The sequence below is a fragment of the Pseudoliparis swirei genome, chromosome 16 (genome assembly GCF_029220125.1).
Source record: "Pseudoliparis swirei isolate HS2019 ecotype Mariana Trench chromosome 16, NWPU_hadal_v1, whole genome shotgun sequence".
NCBI classification, from domain to species: Eukaryota; Metazoa; Chordata; class Actinopteri; order Perciformes; family Liparidae; genus Pseudoliparis; species Pseudoliparis swirei.
The window spans coordinates 9,140,220-9,163,135 of NC_079403.1; the positions used below are offsets into that span (position 1 = coordinate 9,140,220).

Below are 22,916 nucleotides of genomic sequence, written 5' to 3' on the forward strand. Positions count from 1 at the left end.
AACAGTTAAAGAAAACAAACTTCTTCAAACACAAAATGTTTATTAACAATAACTAAACATTTGTTTGCATAACTATATGAATTCCAGGTGTCAACACTTGAACATAGACAGCAGAGGGTCAACATCCTTAAAAATCAAAATGGCTGCATAAAGAAAAAAAAGAAACAATTCTGTTTTGTGAATCCAAAATCAAGGCCTTGAAACAAGCTTTGGAACATGGTTGTGACACGTGTGTAGCCGTCACGAGTAGGTTCCCCCCCTAAAGCACCAATAAGCAACAAGTAGCCAGAGAGATATTCGGTAATAAGGTTTAGTCCGACAGCAGACTGTGTCTCTGCTCTCCACGCTCCTCTCATCTCCTGTCTGTCCAGCTCCTTTATGGAGACAGACTCAGATAACCAACACAGATCGTCATCAGCTGGACTGATTACCAATCTGATTACCAATCAGTCCAGCTGATGACAATCAGACACCGTTCCCTGAACCACACCCCCGCTCCACCCACTCTGCAGTATTCCCAGTTCAACTCCTTTCACATAAGATTCCTCCGGGTCTGTATTCTACACAAAAACAAGCATACAGAGACTATAATAAATATTCACCGCCTCTTTTAACCCTTGTGTTGCCTTCGGGTCATTTTGACCCGAATCAATATTACACCCTCCTGCCGCCTTCGGGTTAATTTGACCCCATTCAATGTTTAATGTCGGTGTTCTTTCAGTAGTCAACAAACAAACATAAAGTGCCTCACACTTAAACTTGGAAAACAATATTAATTCTAATAATTTTCTGGAGGTTTTAATTGCTGGCGTCAAATTGAACCCAAAGGGTAAAATATGTTAGTAAATATAAAGGTAACAGGAGGGTGAAACATTGAATCGGGTCAAAATGACCCAAAGGCGGGGGGAGGGTGTAATATTTAATCGGGTCAAAATGACCCGAAGGCAACACAAGGGTTACATTTTCATTTTTTTCTTCCCATTCTGTAACAATACAATTTAAAAGTCAAGACATTTTTATGCAGATTTTAAAAACTAAAATATACCACTTTCATACAAGAGTCACCTCCTACACATTAGTATTATAGTATTTCAATCTTCATAGTCTGTTAAATTAAATAAATAAATGGAGCAAAATACAGGGAAACATTTGCTCTCACGGTACAGGCTCCCTTTAATTCAATAAGTGACAAAAACCTGAACTGGAGCAAATCTGCCATTAAACAATGGACAATATCCTTCCAAATCTAATCCATATCTAAATATAATAAACAAACAATGGTATCAAAAACCAATGAATTTTAAACAGGGGCTAAAGAAAATATTTTTATATTATTTTATTATTTAAAATATAAGATTAAAGTAGTATATATATGTATTTACATATATATGTATTTGTATATATATATATATATGTGTGTGTGTTTACTGACATACCTGCGCAGTGGCCTTAGTTACCTCAGCAGATGCCCAAACCACTATATTAAGTTTTCTCAACTTAACATTTTCAGTGGATTCCACAATTTATTAATGAAATTGACATTTTGAGTGAGTTCAACTTTTTTCAAAGGCATTTGTTGACTCAACTTCAAAAAATGTGTTAGGACAACAAATTTGAAGTTGGGCTTTTTAGAGTGTGGCTGATGGAGCAGGCTGCTGCCCCCCCCCCCCCCCCCCCCTTATCCCTTTAGACTCCAACGGTTCTAAATTAATGTTAAACCATTGAGTCAACAAAACAATGAGAAAGTGGTGGTCGTCGTTGCGTTTGCTAACTAAATGTGGGACCCTGGCTTCTTCGAGAACTCACGGGACTAACTTTTTACTCCAGCTACCATTACAATGGATTAAGGACTTACGATGTTGAAAAAGATCTGACAAATGAAAACGTGATGCAACTCCACTTTCTCTGCAGTCAGGTTGAAATGAGCTAGCGCACGCATTCCTTAATCTCCATCGCAGAGCGGGGAGAATCAATCCAGCTGTCGCTAATGAGCTCAGCAAATTGAAAGGGGGGGAATCTATTCTTCCCCTCATGAGAATAAAGACTTGATTACATTTGGTTTCCAGTATTTTGGTCAGTGTGGCCCACGAAGACGACAGGCATCCGCAGGCCGTCATGTCAAGATGTCAACACAGGACCTGGTTGAATGTTGGCATGGGTCAGGGCTGCTGGAGCCGCAAGTGTCGTGCCTGTGAGAGGGCACATCAGCGTCAGGCTGAGCTGCTCCGGGAGCTTGTTAAAATGCCAGTGCCAGGGCCCCGCGTGGCTCACTAATAAGGGCAAGCTTTGTGTGTGGAGCCAGGGCGACCGGCAGGCCAGCGAGCCAGTCAAGTGACAGGAGATGGCACGAAGGCCGGTCACGCCACTCCAGGAACAAACACGGCACTATCTCGACTGTTTGCCCGGGAAAGACGTGCAGGCTCCCTCCTCTGCACGTCAATGTACACACAACAATCTGCACACTCGTCCTCCTTTTCTCTCCATCTGCCTGCCCATCAGGGCCCATTTGTGCGATCGGAGAGCGAGATGTCAAGAGCGCTCAAGTACTGTACAAGTGATGCGTCAGTCTCTTCTGAAAACAACATGCACATATGGGCATATGTCTTATCCCGGACATTTTTTTTTCCTCGTCTGTTGGCTCGGCCATTAACGTGGACCTTTGTGAGCTGTCGTTTCTCTCTCTGCTCCCCATCTTGCCATCTGTTTGCATGTTTTATGTCGGCTGCATTTTCCTCAGGGTTTGACAGTAGCTGTGTTCGCCGAGTTCGTTCGCTGGGAGCGCGTGTCTCTGCCCGGGCGGTGAGTCTCTGCACTGAGCACCTTAATGAGATGCTGACAGTGCCCGGGGCAACTCGCTTACGCAGTCCATTGCATAGCATCCGAGGCGCTCTGGCGTTTTCTTGCCAATCGCGCCCTTTCCTTAAAGCTGGCAGCATCCATGCAGCCTTTACTCACTTACACATCCACCCCCATAATGCCATCAGTTGAAACTCAAAATATATTGCCTTCTTGAAGGCAGAGACAAATCTGAAAGCGAGATGCTCACTGCGTCAGCGCGATGGCCACGGCGTCGTTCAGGACCACGCGTGGCTCTCACAACAACAGTTGCTGCTCGCGAAGACTGCAGGAAGTGCAATAACTGCTCTGCTAATAACATGGCCAAAGTGATGTGGAGTATCACCTCTTCTGCGACAAACGGGAGGAGGCAGGGGAATTAGAGTTGCATGAGTGTATTACAAGCACAAAATGTCAGCACTGAAAAGCGGATTTTGACACTTGGAACAGCCGGAGGAACTCAACCGAACTTTCATCGTTTAAATCACTAATCAAAACCCACCTGTTCAAAACTGCTTTTAATGTGTGATTGTGTGCTCTGAACGTTCTTATTTGCTTTTATCGTTTGTTTTTATTGTAATTTTTAATGCATAGCTTTTAGGAATTTTTAAATTATGTGTTGTAACGCGTCTTTGAGTATTATGAAAAGCGATATAGAAATTTGATGTATTATTATTATTATTAAACCGAGCAAAGACTTGTTCAAGCTGATGCAAATACAGAATGAGACGATATTTGTGTCGGCAAAGGAAACGGAGCAGCACCAAACACCATGCTGATCACTGGCCATCTTCAATGACTCATGAAGAATAATCTGCATATTTTAAACTGTCGTAGCAAACTTAAGATATCTAGTATTTAATGTGTGATGCTCTCTGTGTATGATGCGATTGTCATGCAAGTGCACGAAGCATTAAATAAAATAGTTTGGCCTTTGTGTACCAACACTGAATGACTACTGAGTCACTGTGTACTCTGAAGAACCACAGGAAAAAAGGTTTGACACTTTATAGTATTTCCTGCCCAGATGGATCAACACATTTTCAAGTAGAAAATAAAATAAAAAATGTAACGAGCAAAATTATTCTACAGGGTAAATGTCTCCTGTGTCATAACACGGCAGTCCATGATTTGCTGGCGGCGGTAGCAGCGGTAGACACCCGACTAAATTAAATGGCTTATTGTTAGCACTGCAGGTGGTTCTGTTCCACGTGTGTTCCTGTTTGCTGAGCATGCATATACTGTGTGTGTTTATTGGCTCGGAGCGTTGCTGCAGTTTTCACCATAGAGGGAGATAACGACCACGATTCTGGGAATATTGAGAGGACGCTTGTTGGAGAAGAGGGGAGATTAGAGCTACAGTGCTGCAGCTGATTAAAATTCCCCAAAGTAGCCAATTACAGTCTACTGTAGGGGAACAGATAGAGAGCTCCATGCTTTAAATAATGTAGGAATCACTTACTGCTCAGCAACACAACGACTTTCTCCCCACATAATTCAGTTTCTCACACGGGGGCCTCGTGCTAGATGACGTTAAGTGGACGTGGATGTTTACGAAGACTGAACCTGCAGTTGTGAGAGTGTTTGTTTTGAATACGATTGAGTGGAATGCAACACATAGATGGTACTGTTCAACTTCTACAGCTAATCTCACGCACAGCCCAGACACGGTGATGACTTGGAATGGGAAAATAATTAAAAACAAAAAACACAACCTGTAAAGAAAGAGGGCTAACTAAACATTTTACAAGAATGATGACTTTCTAACCATAGCTATTCATGAGTAGTATCCACTATGATGAGAAATAGTTTATAATCAAACTATTACAGAGGGTTGAGCTGCAAAGATGGACTTTGTGTATCTGAGCCTCCATCGAGGAAATGTTGGAAGATTTTGAGAGCCGAGGAGAATGGATGTTGACTAATATGTCAAAGGCAGTTGGGCTTGCTGTGAGTCGTATCGGTTTCACCAGCACTGATGGTTGGGAAGGAGCCGCCGGCATTTACTGTAACCTCCAGATCAGGCACGTGCACAGATAGACCCCTAGTGGTGCTCAAGCACCAGCCCTTTTGCCCTGGATGAGAAAAGTGCCCTTTTTGCTGGAGACACATTTTTTTCATTCATCAGGATTTAAGAATAAAAGTTACTCTTTCTGTCATCAACTCCCCACAAATGTGTTTTAATATCCGACGGGGCATTTATTTGAGTTCGAGTGAGAATTTCGCCCCGACATGCTCCGCGGTGCTCACGAGCTCCCCTCCTCCTCCCCCCGCCTTTGATTACTTTGGTACTTTTGTACTTTTTCATTACTTTTGTACTTTTTATTACTTTTGTACTTTTTCATCATTTTTTACTTTTTAAATACTGTTTATTCATTTTACTTTCTAATTACTTTTTATTACTTTTTCCTTTGTTTCTTCTTTTTTTGAGTGCTGTAACTGGAACAATATCACTGTTATTGGATCAATATCACCTGTAAAATAATACAAATTAATAAAGTAATGAAAAGTAAAAAGGTAATAAAAAGAAGAAAAAAAGGAAAAAAATAATAAAAAGTAATTAGAAAGTACAATGAATAAACAGTATTTAAAAAGTAAAAAGTATAAAAATAATGAAAAGTACAAAAGTAATGAAAAAGTACAAAAGTAATGAAAAAGTAAAAAAGTAATAAAAAGTAAAAAAGTACTAAAAAAGTAAAAAAGTAATAAAAAGTACAAAAGTAATGAAAAAGTAAAAAAGTAATGAAAAGTACACAAGTAATGAAAAAGTACAAAAGTAATAAAAGTACAAAAGTAATAAAAAAGTAATACAAGTACAAAAGTAATAAAAAAGTACAAAAGTAATGAAAAGTACAAAAGTAATGAAAAAGTACAAAAGTAATAAAAAAAGTACAAAAGTAATAAAGAATACAAAAGTGATGAAAAAGTACAAAAGTAATAAAAGTACAAACGTAATAAAAAAGTACAAAAGTAATGAAAAAGTAATAAAAAGTTATAAAAAGTTACAAAGTTTTACAAAAGTTATAAAAAGTTACAAAGTTATAAAAAAGTTATTAAAAGTTATAAAAAGTTAAAAAGTTATAAAAAAGTTATAAAGTTATAAAAAAGTTATAAAAAAAATTATAAAAGTTAAAAAGTTATAAAAAAGTTATTAAAAAGTTATAAAAGTTACAACAAGTTATAAAAAAGTTTAAAAGTTATAAAAAAGTTATAAAAAGTTATAAAAAAGTTATCAAAAGTTAAAGTTATAAAAAAGTTTAAAGTTATAAAAAGTTAAAGTTATAAAAAAGTTATACAAAGTTAAAAAGTTATGAAAAAGTTTAAAAGTTATAAAAAGTTCACGACCCCCTCCCCGCCCCACACTTCCTCCGCGCAGTGCTCCTCGCGCCACTAAACGGGTGCACCTCCTTCTCCTCTGACCCGCAGCATCAGACCAACAGGTCATGACGGTGTTTGTCCCCTGACGTTGTTTTGTGATAAATCAACCACAACATTAGCGCTTCTGAAAACATGACGTCACAACTGGTCCGACGTTTCCTTAAAAAAGAAACAAACAAAACTCGTGAAATCCCTGATTCCAAAGCCTTGCAGCTGTTATGTTTAGAGAATAGAGGGAGGAGAGAGAGAGAAGAGAGAGAGAGAATTCTTATTCCGTTTTATTTAACGGGCTAGTCTAGGATTAGCTTGGCCAGACTGAAAAAAAATCATAAGGCCTCTCTGGTATTGTTCAGAGGGCCAAGCCGTATCCGGCCCGCGGGCCTTAGTTTGAGGACCACTGCTCTTGGCTGTTGATGTCTATCAATATCGCTCATTTTGAAAATGAGGTCAGAGGGCTCCGTATTAGACCAGCGAGGAGGGCAATACGTGGCTGGCATGACGACCCATTAGCCAATCAGAACGCTTGTACTATTGTTGCTATATAATAATTCATCTTTATTCATAAAGAAAATGTAAGCTAGCGGTCTGATCCTGCCCAGACGAAACGCAAGTCGAGGACAGCTTCATCAGTGCAATGCTGCTTAAGCTTCAACTCTGTCAGAATTTTATTTTGGCATTGGGTGCCCTTTTCTTTGGTTTGAGCACCTGCCCCCCAAAATATCTGTGCACGTGCCTGCTCCAGATGATTCTACTCTTATGTAACGACATGGTGCGAATCATTTCGCGCTGGAACCCCCAACCAATCAGTAGAGCTGATGAAACCTCTTTGATCAGTGGCAGAACATTATATATCACAAAAAGAACTAAACCACAAAAAGTCCACTTGCCTTTGATTTAAACCCAGATGAGCAAAGATGCTGAAGCAAGGCAATTTCAAATGATTGCTGTTGAAGTTTGAAGTTCTTGGAAAATGAAACACTGCATCGTGCACTTTATCTGGGTCCCTCGTGATAACATTTAATTTGCCTTCAGTTTTTAGCTCCTGAACTAAAGTTGATAAAGCGTTTACACAGTTACTTTGGTTGTTTCACTGGCTGTCATTTCTGATTCTTGGGAAAGTAACTGCAAAGAACTTATATGTATACGTTTTGGGAACTGGGGATGGCCATCGATAGCACAGTGGTTGACGCACTTCTTTTGGGCTGTCAATGGAGCCTGTACAGATTGTTCCGGGTGGAAGACAGCATTGCGTAGTGAAAGTAAAACTATAGGGAACCGATCTCACCCCCGATGGTGTCATTACTCTATAGCCATGCTTCATTACAACAATCAACATCATTATTTCATTAAAAATAAATTAAAAGATAGAAGAAAAAGAAAGAAAATCACAATCTTTATCTTGCAGCTCACGACATAATCTTGAACAAATGTTTTTTCAGATCATTAATGATGAAACACTGTGGTGAAAAATACAAATACCTTATTCCGCACTTGTTTATTCAGCTGAATCTCTCAACACATTCCTGTTCTTATAGGAATATGAACCGAACGGTAAACAGAAGATGCAGAGCATACGAATGAGTGCACACGCAACGTGCTCGGCCCCGCAGGACGGCTCGGCGATGACTGAGTGACGAGGAGGATACCGACATTGACGAAGAGGTGACAAGTCGGCTCAGCACTCCGAGACACCTCAAGTATCTCCCTCTGCAAAGATATTGCCTGTGGCATTGTTTACAGAGACGGTAGGTACGTTTACATCAGATTAAGAAAACAATACATCCCATTGGATAGATAGATGAATACGTAGATGGAACGAAATATAGTACTACGTGGAAAAAAAACACACTGGCACAAATCTTTATTGAAACTGCCACAAGAGGGTTTTAAACAAGCAAAACAAAACTAGCATAATTTAACAAAAACAATGAGAAAGACAACACAGATGTACACCAACAAATAAACACACACATACGGATATAGGCATGGACAGGAAAAGAAACTGAAGGCCGGACAATATCATATTCAAAACAATAACAGCCCCGAGTAGATTAATATTCCACCTCTTGACACATCAGGTATGATTAATGAGCGGCGCTCCAATGGCGGGTTTGGCCCTGCAGTGAATACCAGGCCGGTGAGGGCACCACGGTGTACGACCAGACTGATAATAAGAGCGGCCTCAGGACGTGTTTTGACAGATCTGGCTCTTTGGTCTTTGAAGGGTTCAAAGCTCCTGGTTGGGGAACATCTTTTATCTGGATCGGTGCGGTTGGCCCTGGAGTCAGGATTGTTCCATCTCCCTGCTCCCCTAATGCCTGGCTGATGACAGCATGTCGTGCACCACTCACACTGCAAGACGGGAATACAAAAAGAATAGATCCCACCCCAAACGCGCGAGTGCGGGTTGGCCGTGTTGTCATGGCAACCCCGTCCTACCGCTGTCATGTGTTCGTCAGTTTCCACAGCAACGCCATAAGGTAGAGAGAGTCAGCAATCATTCCAGACATAATACAGTTGAAAGGGATGAACGGAAGCCTTATTAGGTCAAATTACCCAGCTGCAGAGGTTTAGCAGAGGCAAAGCTCATGACCATCTCCGTCAGAGAGCATGGGATTTGCTCGCTGATTTGACCAAATTAGGCAGATATAATACTGAAAGTGATGCATTAGGGAAGCCATAAACGTCAACAGAGAATTACTATAATTTCCCCAGCTCCGCCTAAGAAGTGCTTAATTTGGGAGGCATTGACAAGAGCACAAACAGGGGTCACAAGACTGCAGCCGGAAAAAAGCCTTCCTTGCAGTTTGAAAGCAAGTTGAAGTAAACCAGCACTATATAATTAGATGTTTTCCATTTTTTCTTCCTCTGAATCTCAAAGCACTTCCTTGGCACGTCAGCTTACGGTCTTTTTAAATCTCCATTCATTCTAATTCATTTTTAAGATCAATGGGCACAAAGTTAATTAGAGCATTACAGGAATGGATCATGCTGCTCTTTGTCTCGGGTTGGGAGTCTCGCACCATGAATCTATGGCCCATCAGATTCTGGGACACTGAAGAGTTGTAATAGCCCAAACGGGTTAACCTAATATTTACAGCTAGATAGAAGTAGAAAAAACTTTGAACCCAATCTAATGTTACTGTATGTTACAGTGGACTCACAGCTAAAGCACACAGTAATGTCATGAGAATATGACAGGTGTTATATCTCTGTTAAATCTTTGCAATTTCACCATGTCTCATTTGTTATTCTTTGCATATGTACATATTTATCTAATTAGGGTGTATATTTTTACAAAAGTTTCATTTCTGCATTTCTGTTGCCACTGCTCCGCTGCAATAGCAAACTGTAGTTCTGTTTATAATGTTGCAATATTGCTGGTAAATCGTGACACATGCACATTTACATATTTGTATAACTGTGTTTGTATAATTATGTAAAACTGCATTTTAATATTGGTATTTACTGTTAACATCTGGCCCGGGAGTGAAGAGATGTAAATAAAGAATTCATTTCCAGCTCCGGCACACTAAGAGAAATAAGTATGTTCAGTGTCCCTGTCGAGAGAACTCCTGAAGAAGGAAATACATAGAAACTCAAGGATGAAAGGGAAGAACCACAGCGGCTCCCACCCCACTCCCAAAAAAAGACGTTCCTTTGAGAAATTGAGTGAGGGTTTCACTGACCTTTTGTACCCATCCCTGAAGCGAGAGGATGCAGCCCAGCAGGCCTTCGACATTGGGACCTGAGCTGTGTCTTATTCTGAGGCTGAAAAGAACAGGTTTCAAGGCTACAGAGCTTTTATATAAAACCAGCTATTTAAAATCAATAGATGATGGAATGTGTAAATAATTACATGCTAGGGATATTTACGTCTCCTAAGAATTACATATTTTCAAATGGATATCAAGAGGGATATTACAGATTCAAAATTTTGTCTTTCCTGTCTCGAACTGATTAATACTTCGGTCCACGTCTCACACGAGAATGTGAAGCACTGCAAAAGAAATGGGAACATAAAGGTGCTATTTACAGCTACTTGTAGATCTGCTACTGTTATTACTAGAAATGTTTCAATACTTTACTTTATCGTTTTAATTGTCAATAGGAGCTGGAGTCCATCCCTCGCTCATTTAGGGGCAACAGACTCACCCTGACATTAACTTAGAGTCTCCAAACCACAAGGAATTTGAGAAAAAGTATTAATCGTAATTTCTCCCAGTGCCGCCTCACCTGCCGAAGAAATATTTACTGTATATACACGATACATCTTCCGACATGATGGTTTAAATACTGCTTGAAATTATCTTCCACACTGCTAAAAATGTAAAATTGAGGAAGAAACATTTAACGATATCTTTCTACAAATATTATCTTCATCAACTTAAAAAAAAAAAAAGCCCCCATTTTGTAATCTGTCAATAATTGCAAAATGTTAACTCCTCCGGTCACTAAAATCTCCAGTCCAAATCAAGTCCTAAGTCAGTATCAAATGAATACCAAAGTAATGTCACGAGCAACATCCCCATATGCCGAACTACGATTGCTTTAATATGAAGCTATCGTAGCTATTAGTTGGCAATGAGAACCTGGCCTATTACATATCTTTGTTTCAGAAAATATAGTCCGGAGCGAGCAATGTGACAATTATGAAGAAAGAAAAACAAGTTCAATTATTACTGAACACTAACTTCTCATTGAGTCACTGTGTGTGTGTGTGTGTGTGTGTGTGTGTGTGTGTGTGTGTGTGAGTGTGAGTCTATTTCTGGAGCGTTTCTTTGCTTTGGTCCCTCTCAGAAAATCAGAAAGCCGGCGCTATATTTGGACACCTCGAGATAGAGAAAGCCGAGGGTGTTGTTGTTTATGCCATCGATGCATTGCGGTGTGATTCTAATCAAAGTGACGAGGGCGCCCGGGCCGACAGGGCTGAGCACAGCGTGGCATCGGAACATCAAGTCAAAGTGACAGCTACGCCATAATCTACAGCTCCTCTTTGACAATCAACCAGATCAATCACTTATTGTCATAAATAATTCATCACCAAATGAGGAGATTAACATTACCACTGCCGTAGCGTCGCGGGAAGCCTTATGACATCCCACTTGACTCCTCTTAATAATGATAATAATAATCATTTATTTTATATAGCGCTTCTCAAGGCACCCAAAGTCGCTTTACAGAGTCCAGAGTCCAGTAGTCATACACACACACAGTCATCTCGGTGGTGGTAAGCTACATCAGAAGCCACAGCTGCCCTGGGGCAGACTGACGGAAGCGTGGCAGCCAATCAGCGCCTACGGCCCCTCCGACCACCACCAACATTCATTCACATCCATATGACCGGGGTGAGGCTGGGGTGCATGTCTTTATGATGGTGGGGGAAACCGGAGTACCCGGAGTAAACCCACGCAGGCACGAGGAGAACATGCAAACTCCACACAGAAAGGACCTGGAACGACCGGGATTCGAACCCAGAGCCTTCTTGCTGTGAGGCGACAGTGCTAACCACTGAGCCACCGTGCTTGAAGAACACAGATTATTTTGTGGTTCCACTAAGGATAAGGGTGCACCGAATTCAAAGCAGTCAAAGCGGATGCAAATGTATGCCGATATGGGAAAGGATGGCGTAAAGCACGAAGGGCATTTCACTGCGTTACAGATGTGTGTGTATGAAAAGGGTTGACATATCAGAGGAGTCTCATATGTTTTCTGATACTGCGGAAAACTGCATACATCCACAGTAGCAAATCAAACACCAGAATAGACCGTTGCTCGAACAGGCACGTTATCCGTCTTTGATATTTTTTTTTCAGATTTGCATTTCTCTTTAACTCATTTGTATGTTTATCTCAGGCAGATCCCTCTGATGTGTGTGTTTTCATTCACTGTGAGCAAGTGGCAAACATTCCTAAGAATATGTATTTTTATACTTGTGTTGTACAGCAATAAAGTGTATAATAGAGTAGTGTGGGTAACGGGGCCAGATGCTACCAGCAGGTGAGCTGACCCGTTTCCAGGCAGCGGCTGCTTAGTGCAGGTGACACACAAAGCTGTGAGTACGCAGGGGAGCATTTCATTTGACCACATTTGCTGGAATCTGTGTGCATACGGATCTATATGACCCTCGATTCTATCCAATCGACACTCAACGGCATACTATACACACACAGACATATGTCAACTGCTCCTGCTAAGACACCTCATCTCAGCACTTATCCATTTCCACCCCCATCATTTTATGACATCAGACATCATAAAAGGACACCAGAATTATGAGTATGCGTGCTCGTGTGAACACGGAATCACCCGAAAGAATAAAAAAACCATGCGGAGGGTTTTGTGAAGGGCATTGTGACAGAAATAAAACTGAAGCAGTGATCTTATCTGCTCTAGGGCATGGCAATAAAACAAATCTAACTGTCCCAGAATGCACCACTGTATGCTCTCCCTTGTGAAAATATTATACTAGATCAAAATCATGCAAATATGTCCATTCTGCATTCAACACTGCAGTCCAGCTCTTGACTAGTAAATGATAAGTGTGTAATCCTGTCGCGGTGAAGCATCCCATAATAATCAGTATGCCAGCTTGTCCTCGAGGGAAGCTTTCTGTCCATGGGCAAAACTCGGTTACCATGGTGATGGCACACGACCTGTCCCCAAGGCTGGCATTTAAAGTAGTGGCCTCAGGTTGAGCAACTAGGCTGTCTTACTCATCTTTCTCTCAGGGAGATTTGAAGTCGTGGTAATGTCGTACATTTCATGTGTGTGTGTGTGTGTCTGAGAGAGATACAGCGGCAGGCGAACACAGAGAGAGAGAGAGAGAGAGAAAGAGAGGAAGTGGATGTACTTCGTCAGTTGAGTCATCAAGGTTCATCCACTCCCATGAGACTCTCTTTTCCCCGTGGGAAATGGCAGTCTCACAAACAAGCAACAGGATTGGTCAGGTCTTGTGTCTTCGCATCCAAGAATGTACACGTGACCCAACATGTCAAACTGTGTTCGGACTCCCGGGGGAATTGGGGAGAGTTTTGCCGAAGGCCGTTTCTGAGCAAGGACTAATGTATGGAAGAAAGAGTGAGTGAAGCGGGGAGAGACAACATCTTTTACGCTGGGTTTCAGCAGGCTGGAGAAGCCCATCGGCCATAATATCTAGAGGGCATGAATCTTTCCCATGGACATAAAACATTGTGAATCTATTGACAACTAAATCATTACATGACGGCGGAAATAATAGCATAAATAAACAACACACACACCAAGTAACTCTTCAACCCAGTAGCAGCTTTAAAGGTATCAGAGTATGAGAACACATTGATAGCAATTTAAAGACGTTAGGTTCACCAGTACAATCTAATGAAGTACAACACAATAGAGGCCCTGCCATCATGTCATTTTACAAAGCTCATAAAGCTACGCTATTGGTGACACTCTCAGAAATGTGTAAATTCAATCATGTTTATTATCGATGTCATAGTTAAAAGGTGTCGTTTCACTGAACTACATTAAGTTGAGTACATTATATATATATAGTCTCTAATCACAAATGACATATTTTTCTGGTTTCGGGTTAACCCATTGTGTGCATTATACGACAGCCTCTGTGCACGGTTTCTCTTTTTTTTGGTGAAGGAGGTATAAATATGAGAGACACCTTTCAATAAGATGCTCGTACAACTCCATCATTCACTCAATGGTAAAAACACATACTTTAATTGAGACCTCTAAAAACAATGCTTTTGGATTTCATTATATTGTATGGGTGTGCCTAAAACATTGGTCACTGGGTGTATACCTGTAGGTGAAATGTGTGTATGTGTGTGTGTGTGTTTTAAGTAAAAACCTTGTATTTCTAAAAATGTCAGAAGAGGGAAAGAAATATATACATTTTAAATCCTTCATAAGATTTCAGGGCTTGACGAAATTGAAGACTGCTTTTCTGATCAAATAGGACCCTGAAGTGATTACAGGAAAACAACAACTGGAGTTATGAGGTTTTCGCATAGTCTCCATTTCCTCCAAAGTCCGAGAGCGCCATCTAGTGCCGTGAGGCCATAGTGGCAGCCCAGATTTAACCGACACACTAATGCGAAGCAGGTTTTGATTATTTGATAATCTCGTGTGTGCTGTTGGAGCACACTATAGAACTGTGCACAGCAGATGGTTTGACTAGTTATAATAGCAAAGGCACTGTTGTGATTAATAACCTTGATTAGCGCAGTTATAATCACCGTGATAAAAACATGTTCTGTATATGATAATACAGTAAATACATGTTTCATGTTCTACTACCACTCATGGTTACAACACTTTCCATGCAGCAAATACCGCATTATGAGTATATGATTACTTTTTCTTGACTTTTAGTTTCTACTATCTTATAATACTTTTACTTAATGTCAGACACTGAATTCCTGTTAATTCCCATTAATCCAGGACTGTATTGCTCTGATGTTGATGAATTCTCAGAAATGATGTCTTTATAATTTAAATTAGAATAGCATCATTGCCTGGGTTCAAACCTATAAAGTGAGTCCACTGACATGTCTGACACCGTGACATGAAACAGTTTCTCAATGAAAACATCTACCAATCAGCGCAAAGGCGGGTGTAATGACTAACCAATCAGAGGCAGGGGCGGGACTTATGCCATTGTGAAATGCATAATAGAAGCCGAGCCTATATGGGACAATAACCTCGACATCTCTGAATCACTCATTCAATGGTCTCTCTTTCAGCATTTTAACTACTGAATAACAGTTTTGAATTTCATATGACCCCCTTGATGAACTGATTAATTTGAACATATCTTGCTATTCCCTGATATCGTGGGCTAGTTCTGTTCTCTTTTGTTCTCACTCCACGTACTGCTCTATTTTTAAATCCGGCACAACGTTGTTGTTGTTGTCATGGCAACAATTCACCTGTTGATTTGAAATGATGTGCAAATCAGGCGGATGCGTTGGCCTCTAGTGATTGGATATTGAAAATTATGTTTGGTTTGTCCGTTCTGGGTTTCCGTAGAAACATGGCAGACTGTGAAGAGAACCCACTCCCCAGGTAGATATGACGGGCTCGTTCTAAGCTAACGAAAACCCCACGATTCTTAGTTTTAGGTGATTATACACAAATGCACACATCGCTATCAATATCATATAATATTTATTCTAAAACAGACCTCGACTGCGACACACTGTAATAAAACAATTAATAATTTACTGTGGAGCTTTGTAGAAGAACATTTTGTGATTTCCATTATCTCAGCCAGTCTCTTCTTTCTGTGCACTTAACTCTGTGTGTGCGTGTTCATGTATTTTTGATGTGTTCATTTATGTGAATGAGAAACAAAGTGCTTACCCTATAGTGACACAGCTGATTGCGGTTCCCAAAAACACAAGAGGTCAAAACAGATACAAGATTCCCCAATTAATCGATTCTGGAACAGAAATTTGAATGAAATCAATAGCATCAAACACGCAGGTCAACAGCATGCAACACGTTGACTTCAACTCCACGTCACCAACAGCAGCACGCGCTGAGAGGCTGAGAGTCTTAGAGGCTGAGAGTCTTAGAGGCTGAGAGGCTGAGTAGCTGAGAGTCTTAGAGGCTGAGAGCCTGAGTGGCTGAGAGTCTGAGAGTCTTAGAGGCTGAGTGGCTGAGAGTCTTAGAGGCTGAGAGGCTGAGAGTCTTAGAGGCTGAGTGGCTGAGAGTCTGAGAGTCTTAGAGGCTGAGTGGCTGAGAGTCTGAGAGTCTTAGAGGCTGAGAGGCTGAGTGGCTGAGCGTCTTAGAGGCTGAGAGTCTTAGAGGCTGAGTGGCTGGGAGGCTGAGTGACTGAGAGGCTAAGTGGCTGAGAGGCTGGGAGGCTGGGCCTTGTTTCCCAACTGACGAGGCACTCACAGAAAAGGAACAGTCCTTTGATGATGTCTTTTCCCCCTCGACACTGGGGCATGTCGGGACAGCGGTCTCACCTGATTGAGGGTGTGAGCTCCATGGAAGATGATGGGCGGCAGGAACAGATTGAACAGGACCTCGGGATCAAAGGTCTCCTGTAAAAGACAGAGCTGTTGTGTTGTTGAATGACAGGGCTTACTGGATGTGACTGACAGCTATTACACAGACATTGTTCACGTTGGCAGCTCTGTTTTGCAGACAGGCGGCAGTTATTCTTTCTCTTCGAATCTCAATGTCACAATGGTCTTTTGCTACCACGACAACATTATCTGTCCCGTTTCTTTTTTTTCTTCCTTTCGAAAAAAAAAAGAATAAATATACTGTTTCGTATTGGTGATAGAAAAAGTATTACACTCCAAGCTTATATTTTGTTATTCTTCCCACCCATGAACATTGCAGTGGGAAGCATGTTAGGTACCAATACACAGTCAGCTACCATAAAGAAGGCTTTAACCTGTAGACATACAAACATCATATTGAAGCATAAAATAATTAAACCCAAACATTAACTGTGTTTAACTGCCATGTGAGGAAATGCTACAAATTCTCCTCAAGAGCAAACTTTAAATCTTCAGTCGGGCCACTACTTAGATGGTGCATTATTACATCAGCTCTATTATATAATTACTGTGTACTGCATTGTCATTCTGTACAAGTGCCGTGATTCAGACTTCCTCAGCTCATTAAAGCAAGGCATAATATAAAATGTGAGAAGTCTAACAGGTTGTGTAAGGGTTCACCATCGAGGCTCCCAGTGTTCTTTGGAACGGGAATAAGCAAGAACCATTAGTAGACACACACGTTGGGACAATAGACGGATGAACATCATACAAATTCTAAGCTGCTGATCGCAACGGCCTACATTAGCTTCAACGTAACCGTCGCCAGAGTGCAACGCCTTTTTTTTTTTTTTACATACCGTGCACGTTTTTTTGCCTGTTTTTCATCCCAGTCAATATGATGCAACCATTAGCCGCCCAGAAAGGTAGCCTTTCATGTCCTTCATCCTCTAATCCATTTCATTTCTATTGTGGATACCTTCTGAGGATCAAAAGGCAGTTATATTCAATTCAGATCAATTCTTTTTTCTTTTTTTACTATTTCCCGATTCCTACATCCCATAAGGTCTCATTACATTGCTCGAAAAGAAATTCCAGTTCAATTAAATGTCAGATATGAGGGGATGATGCTTGCAGAGAAAATATTGAAGCAGCCAGAATTGCATGAATATTTGGACAAATGAATATAGGCCTGTCTCTGTAAATGCCCTATTTCCATGAAGCATTGCATTTGGGCGACCATTTACACATGTGGAAGATTGCATTTTTAATCATAATTTCTGATGCTGCAAAGCCCCCTATAGTTTGGAGTGACCATGCTTTCGCAGTAATTCACACTTGAAATGGTTGCAAGCCCTACAAATTGCTCCCATCTTTCTGCTCCTGTCACCCAGCTTAAAATAAATTACTTTCCTGTGACTGCAATTACCCGCAGAGCCCAATATATATGTATTTCTGCAGACTGTGCATGACAAATACAAAATGACATAACAGAGACCAATGCAGACACTGTAATCAATTATGCATATGCTAGTGGCTTTATTCTAAGGGCCACCTGCACCACAGAGTCGGGATGGAGGTGTGTTGTATACACTAATTGCCTCTTCAGCTGAGCAGCACTAAATTTAATCAGACCACAAACTTTAATGCGTTACTCCCCAGTGGCACGTAATGGACTCAGTAATGCAATGAAATTCTTATCTCTCTCTGCTTGGTCCCCATATGTATCAGGCTTAATAGCGTGAAGACTACACAGAATGGTCTGACCGAAGTAATGGCCTTTGTGGTGGCCTCCGCTGGTTTTCTAATGAGATCCCAGCATTCAAAGGGGCCAAAGAGTCCAAGCCATTAGTGAAGAGTTATACTTGCCCTGGATGATTTGCAGGGTTCATGGGTCACTTGCTCCCTTTCTCTCGGGTTGAAACATCGCTCTGGGATTAAGAAATACATTTTCAAACACACTCACTCCACATCCACTCATGCTTGTTTGCCATCATGTGAATGAATCCCGCCTCATTGGTTGGTTTCTTTGATATGAGAGCTCTCGCCGAAAGCGAGCAAGAAAACAGTGATATTACTAATTACAGCCAGAGGCGTCTGTCAACGCTTGGGCTCATCAACTTGGCCGTTATATTACGGTCTCTGACTAATTCCTTCTCCATAAATAATTTCTGTGAGAAGTTTGCGACATTATTCCTGTTGCATCTCAGTGACTTAAATTGTTTAACAATCCTTGCATGTCGAATTATAATGAGACCATCAGCATTTTTAAAAAAAACATAAAGCTCCCTTCTGTTTAAAAGTGATAAACAGTATCGGAAAAATATTCTGAGAATACATTTTTGACTGGATGTTCATTAGAAATATAAAAGTATATTGAAAAACTCAGGTTATGATTACTGTTTTAACCGATATACTTCATGCAAACATATATATGCACACACATAAGTACATAAATACATACATGTACATTAGGGCTGCAACTAACGATTATTTTGATAATTGATTAATGTGTTGATTATTTTTCAATTAATCAATTAATATAAATAAAAAATCCCAACCTTTTTTGAAAAGTAATTCAAATGTGTTATATTCAAATGTGAATTTACACGGTATGCTTTCAAATTCTAATTATTAGTTAAAATACTACATCTTCTCACTTTTTCATGTATTCACAGAGTTTTAACAAAATGTTTAATCATGGAAATGTGGTTTAAAGTCCTGGAAAGGTCCTGGAGGTCCACTGGGGGGTGGGGGGTAGATAGGAGCACCGAACCAGACCAGGCGATTCTCTGATATATACACATGTACATACATAAATACACACACATACATCGATATAAATATACACATACATGTACGATACGATTCTCTGAATTAGTGTAACTGAGGGTTTTACGTTACTTAATAACACAAGAATCATGGCAACTTTATCTATTTCCGTCTGCTCCTTCACAATAAAAGCCCTGCACCGGAACACTGGTGAACTAATATCTTACATTAGGTTGTTCAGCTGTAGTAAGACGGCATCGAAGGCCTAGGTAGAAAATGCACGGCCTGCCACTGCTGTATACAACAGACTATATTACACTATGCCATATTTATGTTATATGTGTCACATCAAAAAGCAAAGAGGTTCCATGTTATGCTTTCAACAGAAACAAAACAGATCTCTCTATTGTGAAAAATTATATATATATAAAACGTGTTTCTCATTATGAGAGTTCTGCAAGTAAACACACAGAATGTCTCCAGGGGGACCCACATTTTTTAAAAAAAATAGAAATTGGGTTTTGTAATTGTATTCACGGTTTATGTTTGCAGTCGTTGGCAGGAACACAGCTTTAAGAAAGTGTGAGTATAAATATGTTTTTGTTCACTGATCAGAATGTGTGTTGCTTTATCTACTCCACAAGAGTATTTCTGGCTCAGGAAAAACAGAACCCCTGCCCACGAGCAATATCCATGGAAATGGTATGATAATATTGCAAATAGCTTCACCCGCGGAAAGCACTTGGACCTCAAGGCGTGTGCAGATCAACTGGCAGATGTCCTCACAGACATGTTCAACCTCTCACAGCTTCAGTCTGTAGTACCCACATATTTTCACCATTGTTCTTGTCCCAAAAAGACCAAAGCCCTCTGCCTGAAAAACTGACGACCATAACACCCACCTCCATCCTTATGAAGTGCTTTGAGCATTTAGTCAGACTCACTGGACCCACATCAGTTTGCATGTCATATAGATGTAAGGACGCCATTACCATAACCTTCCGCTCTGCCCTCTTCAACCTGGACTAGAAAAATACTATTGTTAAATTACAATAGTTCAGCATTCAACATCATTGTGCTCTCCACAATGGTCATCAAGCTCAGAGACCTGGGCTTCAAGATCACCCTCTGTGACTGGATCCAGAGCCTCATAATGGGCACATCCTCCAGCCTGACCCCTCACCACCGGCGCCCCCGCTGCATGCTTAGCCCACTCGCTGTATCCCCTGTTCACGCATGACTGCGTCGCCATCCACAGCTACAAGGACATCGTTAAGCTTGCTAACGACGCGACCACCATCCTGTCCGGTGGCGGCGACACAGCCCACAGGGAGGTCAGAGCCCTCGTATTGTGCACGACAACAACCTCCACCTCAATGTCTAAACTAAGGAGCTGGTTGTGAGGAAGCCACGGAGAGAACCATCAATAGGACTTCGAGTGTCTTTTCCTCCCTTCAGACACTATAATAAAGGTTACATTGTTTTCTATTTCTATTGATACCGTCACTCTCTTACTTTACTAATGAACATGCATGTATTTTAAAAGAAAACCCCAAATTAGGCAACTTTAGAGGATCCTCTATACACAAGGGACAACATATATGATCAAAGGAGGCAATGAATAAAAAAGAGAATACCTCTTATCTCCCTGGTCTAATGGCAAGCATCTCACTACCAACCCCACCAGCATGCCTGCAGAAGAGGACCACAAATAAGCTGCATGGTTATTAAACCTATACAACATACTAAAAACTCTCCCAGAAGCAAATACATCATAATGCACCTATTGTCATGAAAACGATATAAAACAGAACTTTATAACTAAATATGAATCAGGTATACTACTACTACCTTTAATAGTTTAGGGTATATAACACATTATTGTTTTGGTGTAATGCCTAAATTAAAAGGGTTGATTCCAATTTTATGTCAATTAACCAGTAAAAGTCAATAGTGTATCACACCTTCAACAATTATTTAAAGCAAAATTAGAGAATGTGACCAATGCATTCCGACTAAGGCCCAGATTCAAAAAATTGTAGCCTAAACTGACTTTATATTATGACCATTCTGATAAATTTAAACAGTGACTTCAGGAAGTGTTGATCAATAACGGCGTCCCCGTGCTATAACCTCTAAATTGGCAAATCAGCACAGACTACTTACCGTTAAACATCGCACCTCCATTTTCAGTGAGCCTATATTTAAACTGTTTAAACTTCCACAGACTGAGAATAGTAACAAGGGCCAAGCCAACAGCTGCGAGCATCAACAATGCACTGTATTTTGCGTGGCCGTGCCCGACATCTTCAAACCTCAGGGGAAAATTTGCGGAAACATCTGTTTCAACTTGTGATTCAATTCAGCAGCAGCAACATCCGTATCAGCAGCGCTCGAGAGCTCCTGCTTGGTAATTTTAGATTTCCATTTCACACATAGTGAAATAGCGCTTTAACGTGTTGTCCAATTCAGGGAAACTATTGAATGTATTAAGTAGTAATTAATTAAGTATTTATGTGAGCGTGTGTGTTTGACAAATTAAGAGATACAACGTTGTTTTGCTGAAGTACCAATGCAAATTGTATGACACGTGCGTGCGAGTAAAATGCAGGAGCACTGACACATACAATCTGGACATGGTCTAGACCAGGGATGGGCAAACTTTTTGACTTGCGGGCCACAATGGGTTCTAAAATGTGACAGAGGGGCGGGGCCAGGAGCTGTTGGACACCCAATGTAATTTATTAAACCTGGAGATTGCATCTGATTTTTATACATTTCAATTGAAGGTGCAAAGTTAAAGAAATTGACATTTACTGGAAAAAGATCAATGGAATCACTTTCAACATTCAAAACATATTTTTACCCAACGAAATAATCAAGCTCAATAATTTCTAATTGTTTTAAACCCCACAAAATAATGGACGGATTGTCTCAGCTCTCTATATAATGAGGCACAATTGTCCTCAGGTACAAGTGGAAAGAGAAAATATGGCCCTAAAGCTGAAAATTGAAGTTCGATTTTTAAAAATTCTTCATATCTCTTCTGAAACCCCTCTTTACTCATGTGGACTCACTATTTTGGTGTTTGAAATTAGTTTACCAAAGGTCATAGGTTCACAAAAGCAGTGAAATATCTTAATACAATGCTAGATACATGTAAATAAATGTGGAAAACAAATTTTGTTATTATCGTTTTTTGAGTACAAATGATGTGGTCCGTCACACATTCACCAAAATGATAAAGATGGGACTGAGAAATGACTTCATATTGCAGATAAAGCTTCATGGGGTGTGTGCAAATAAAAAATGACCATTACGTTTTTTTTTCTTCAAATAAATATGTATTGTACATAAATAAATAAATAAAACTACATTATATCCATGTTGTGAAATAGAAAACAGAACACAACTATTGACAGACTATTTACAATATGGCTTCACTATAATAACATAATGTCATCGTGTCACGAGACCTCTCTGCTGGCCGGGCAGGTGGAGCTGCAGGCGCTGGTGAATCCTCTCTGTAAAATACAAGACTAGTCAGCACCGCGCGCACGTTACGGACACCGTGATGGGACACGTAACGATGTAAAGACTCTTACCCGGTCCAAGTGGACCTCTTCTGGCTGTGTGTTCCTTCTCGTGGGTCCGCAGCTCCTCCAGGCTCCGCGCTGCTCGCCAAAATCACTGCGGCTGTTTCTAAATGAGCCTCACCTGTATGGTGGGCGGGTCCCTTGTGATTTACTGAGTGTTCATTGGTTGTTTTTTTCGCAAAATGTTGACAGACAAACGGATTGACAAATCATGGTGAAGGGTTTCGTGTGACGAGTACTTTCCGCGCCAACGCACACCGGAAGTAAACAAAGCTGCGATTTGGACAAGTTCGGCGGGCCGGATTAAAAAGCCTAACGGGCC

General features: G+C 40.6%; 1 protein-coding gene across 1 annotated transcript in view; it reads right to left on the reverse strand.

The window, feature by feature from the left end:
- The window catches only part of LOC130206638 (sodium/hydrogen exchanger 9-like), a 75,201-nt gene extending 53,565 nt beyond the window's left edge, over nt 1–21,636 (reverse strand). The window contains 6 exon segments of the mRNA XM_056434692.1: nt 3,047–3,090; nt 16,185–16,262; nt 20,107–20,224; nt 20,636–20,690; nt 21,165–21,313; nt 21,626–21,636. Of these exon segments, the coding sequence (XP_056290667.1) occupies nt 3,047–3,090; nt 16,185–16,262; nt 20,107–20,224; nt 20,636–20,690; nt 21,165–21,313; nt 21,626–21,636 (455 nt within the window).
- Nucleotides 21,637–22,916: the final 1,280 nt, after the last annotated feature.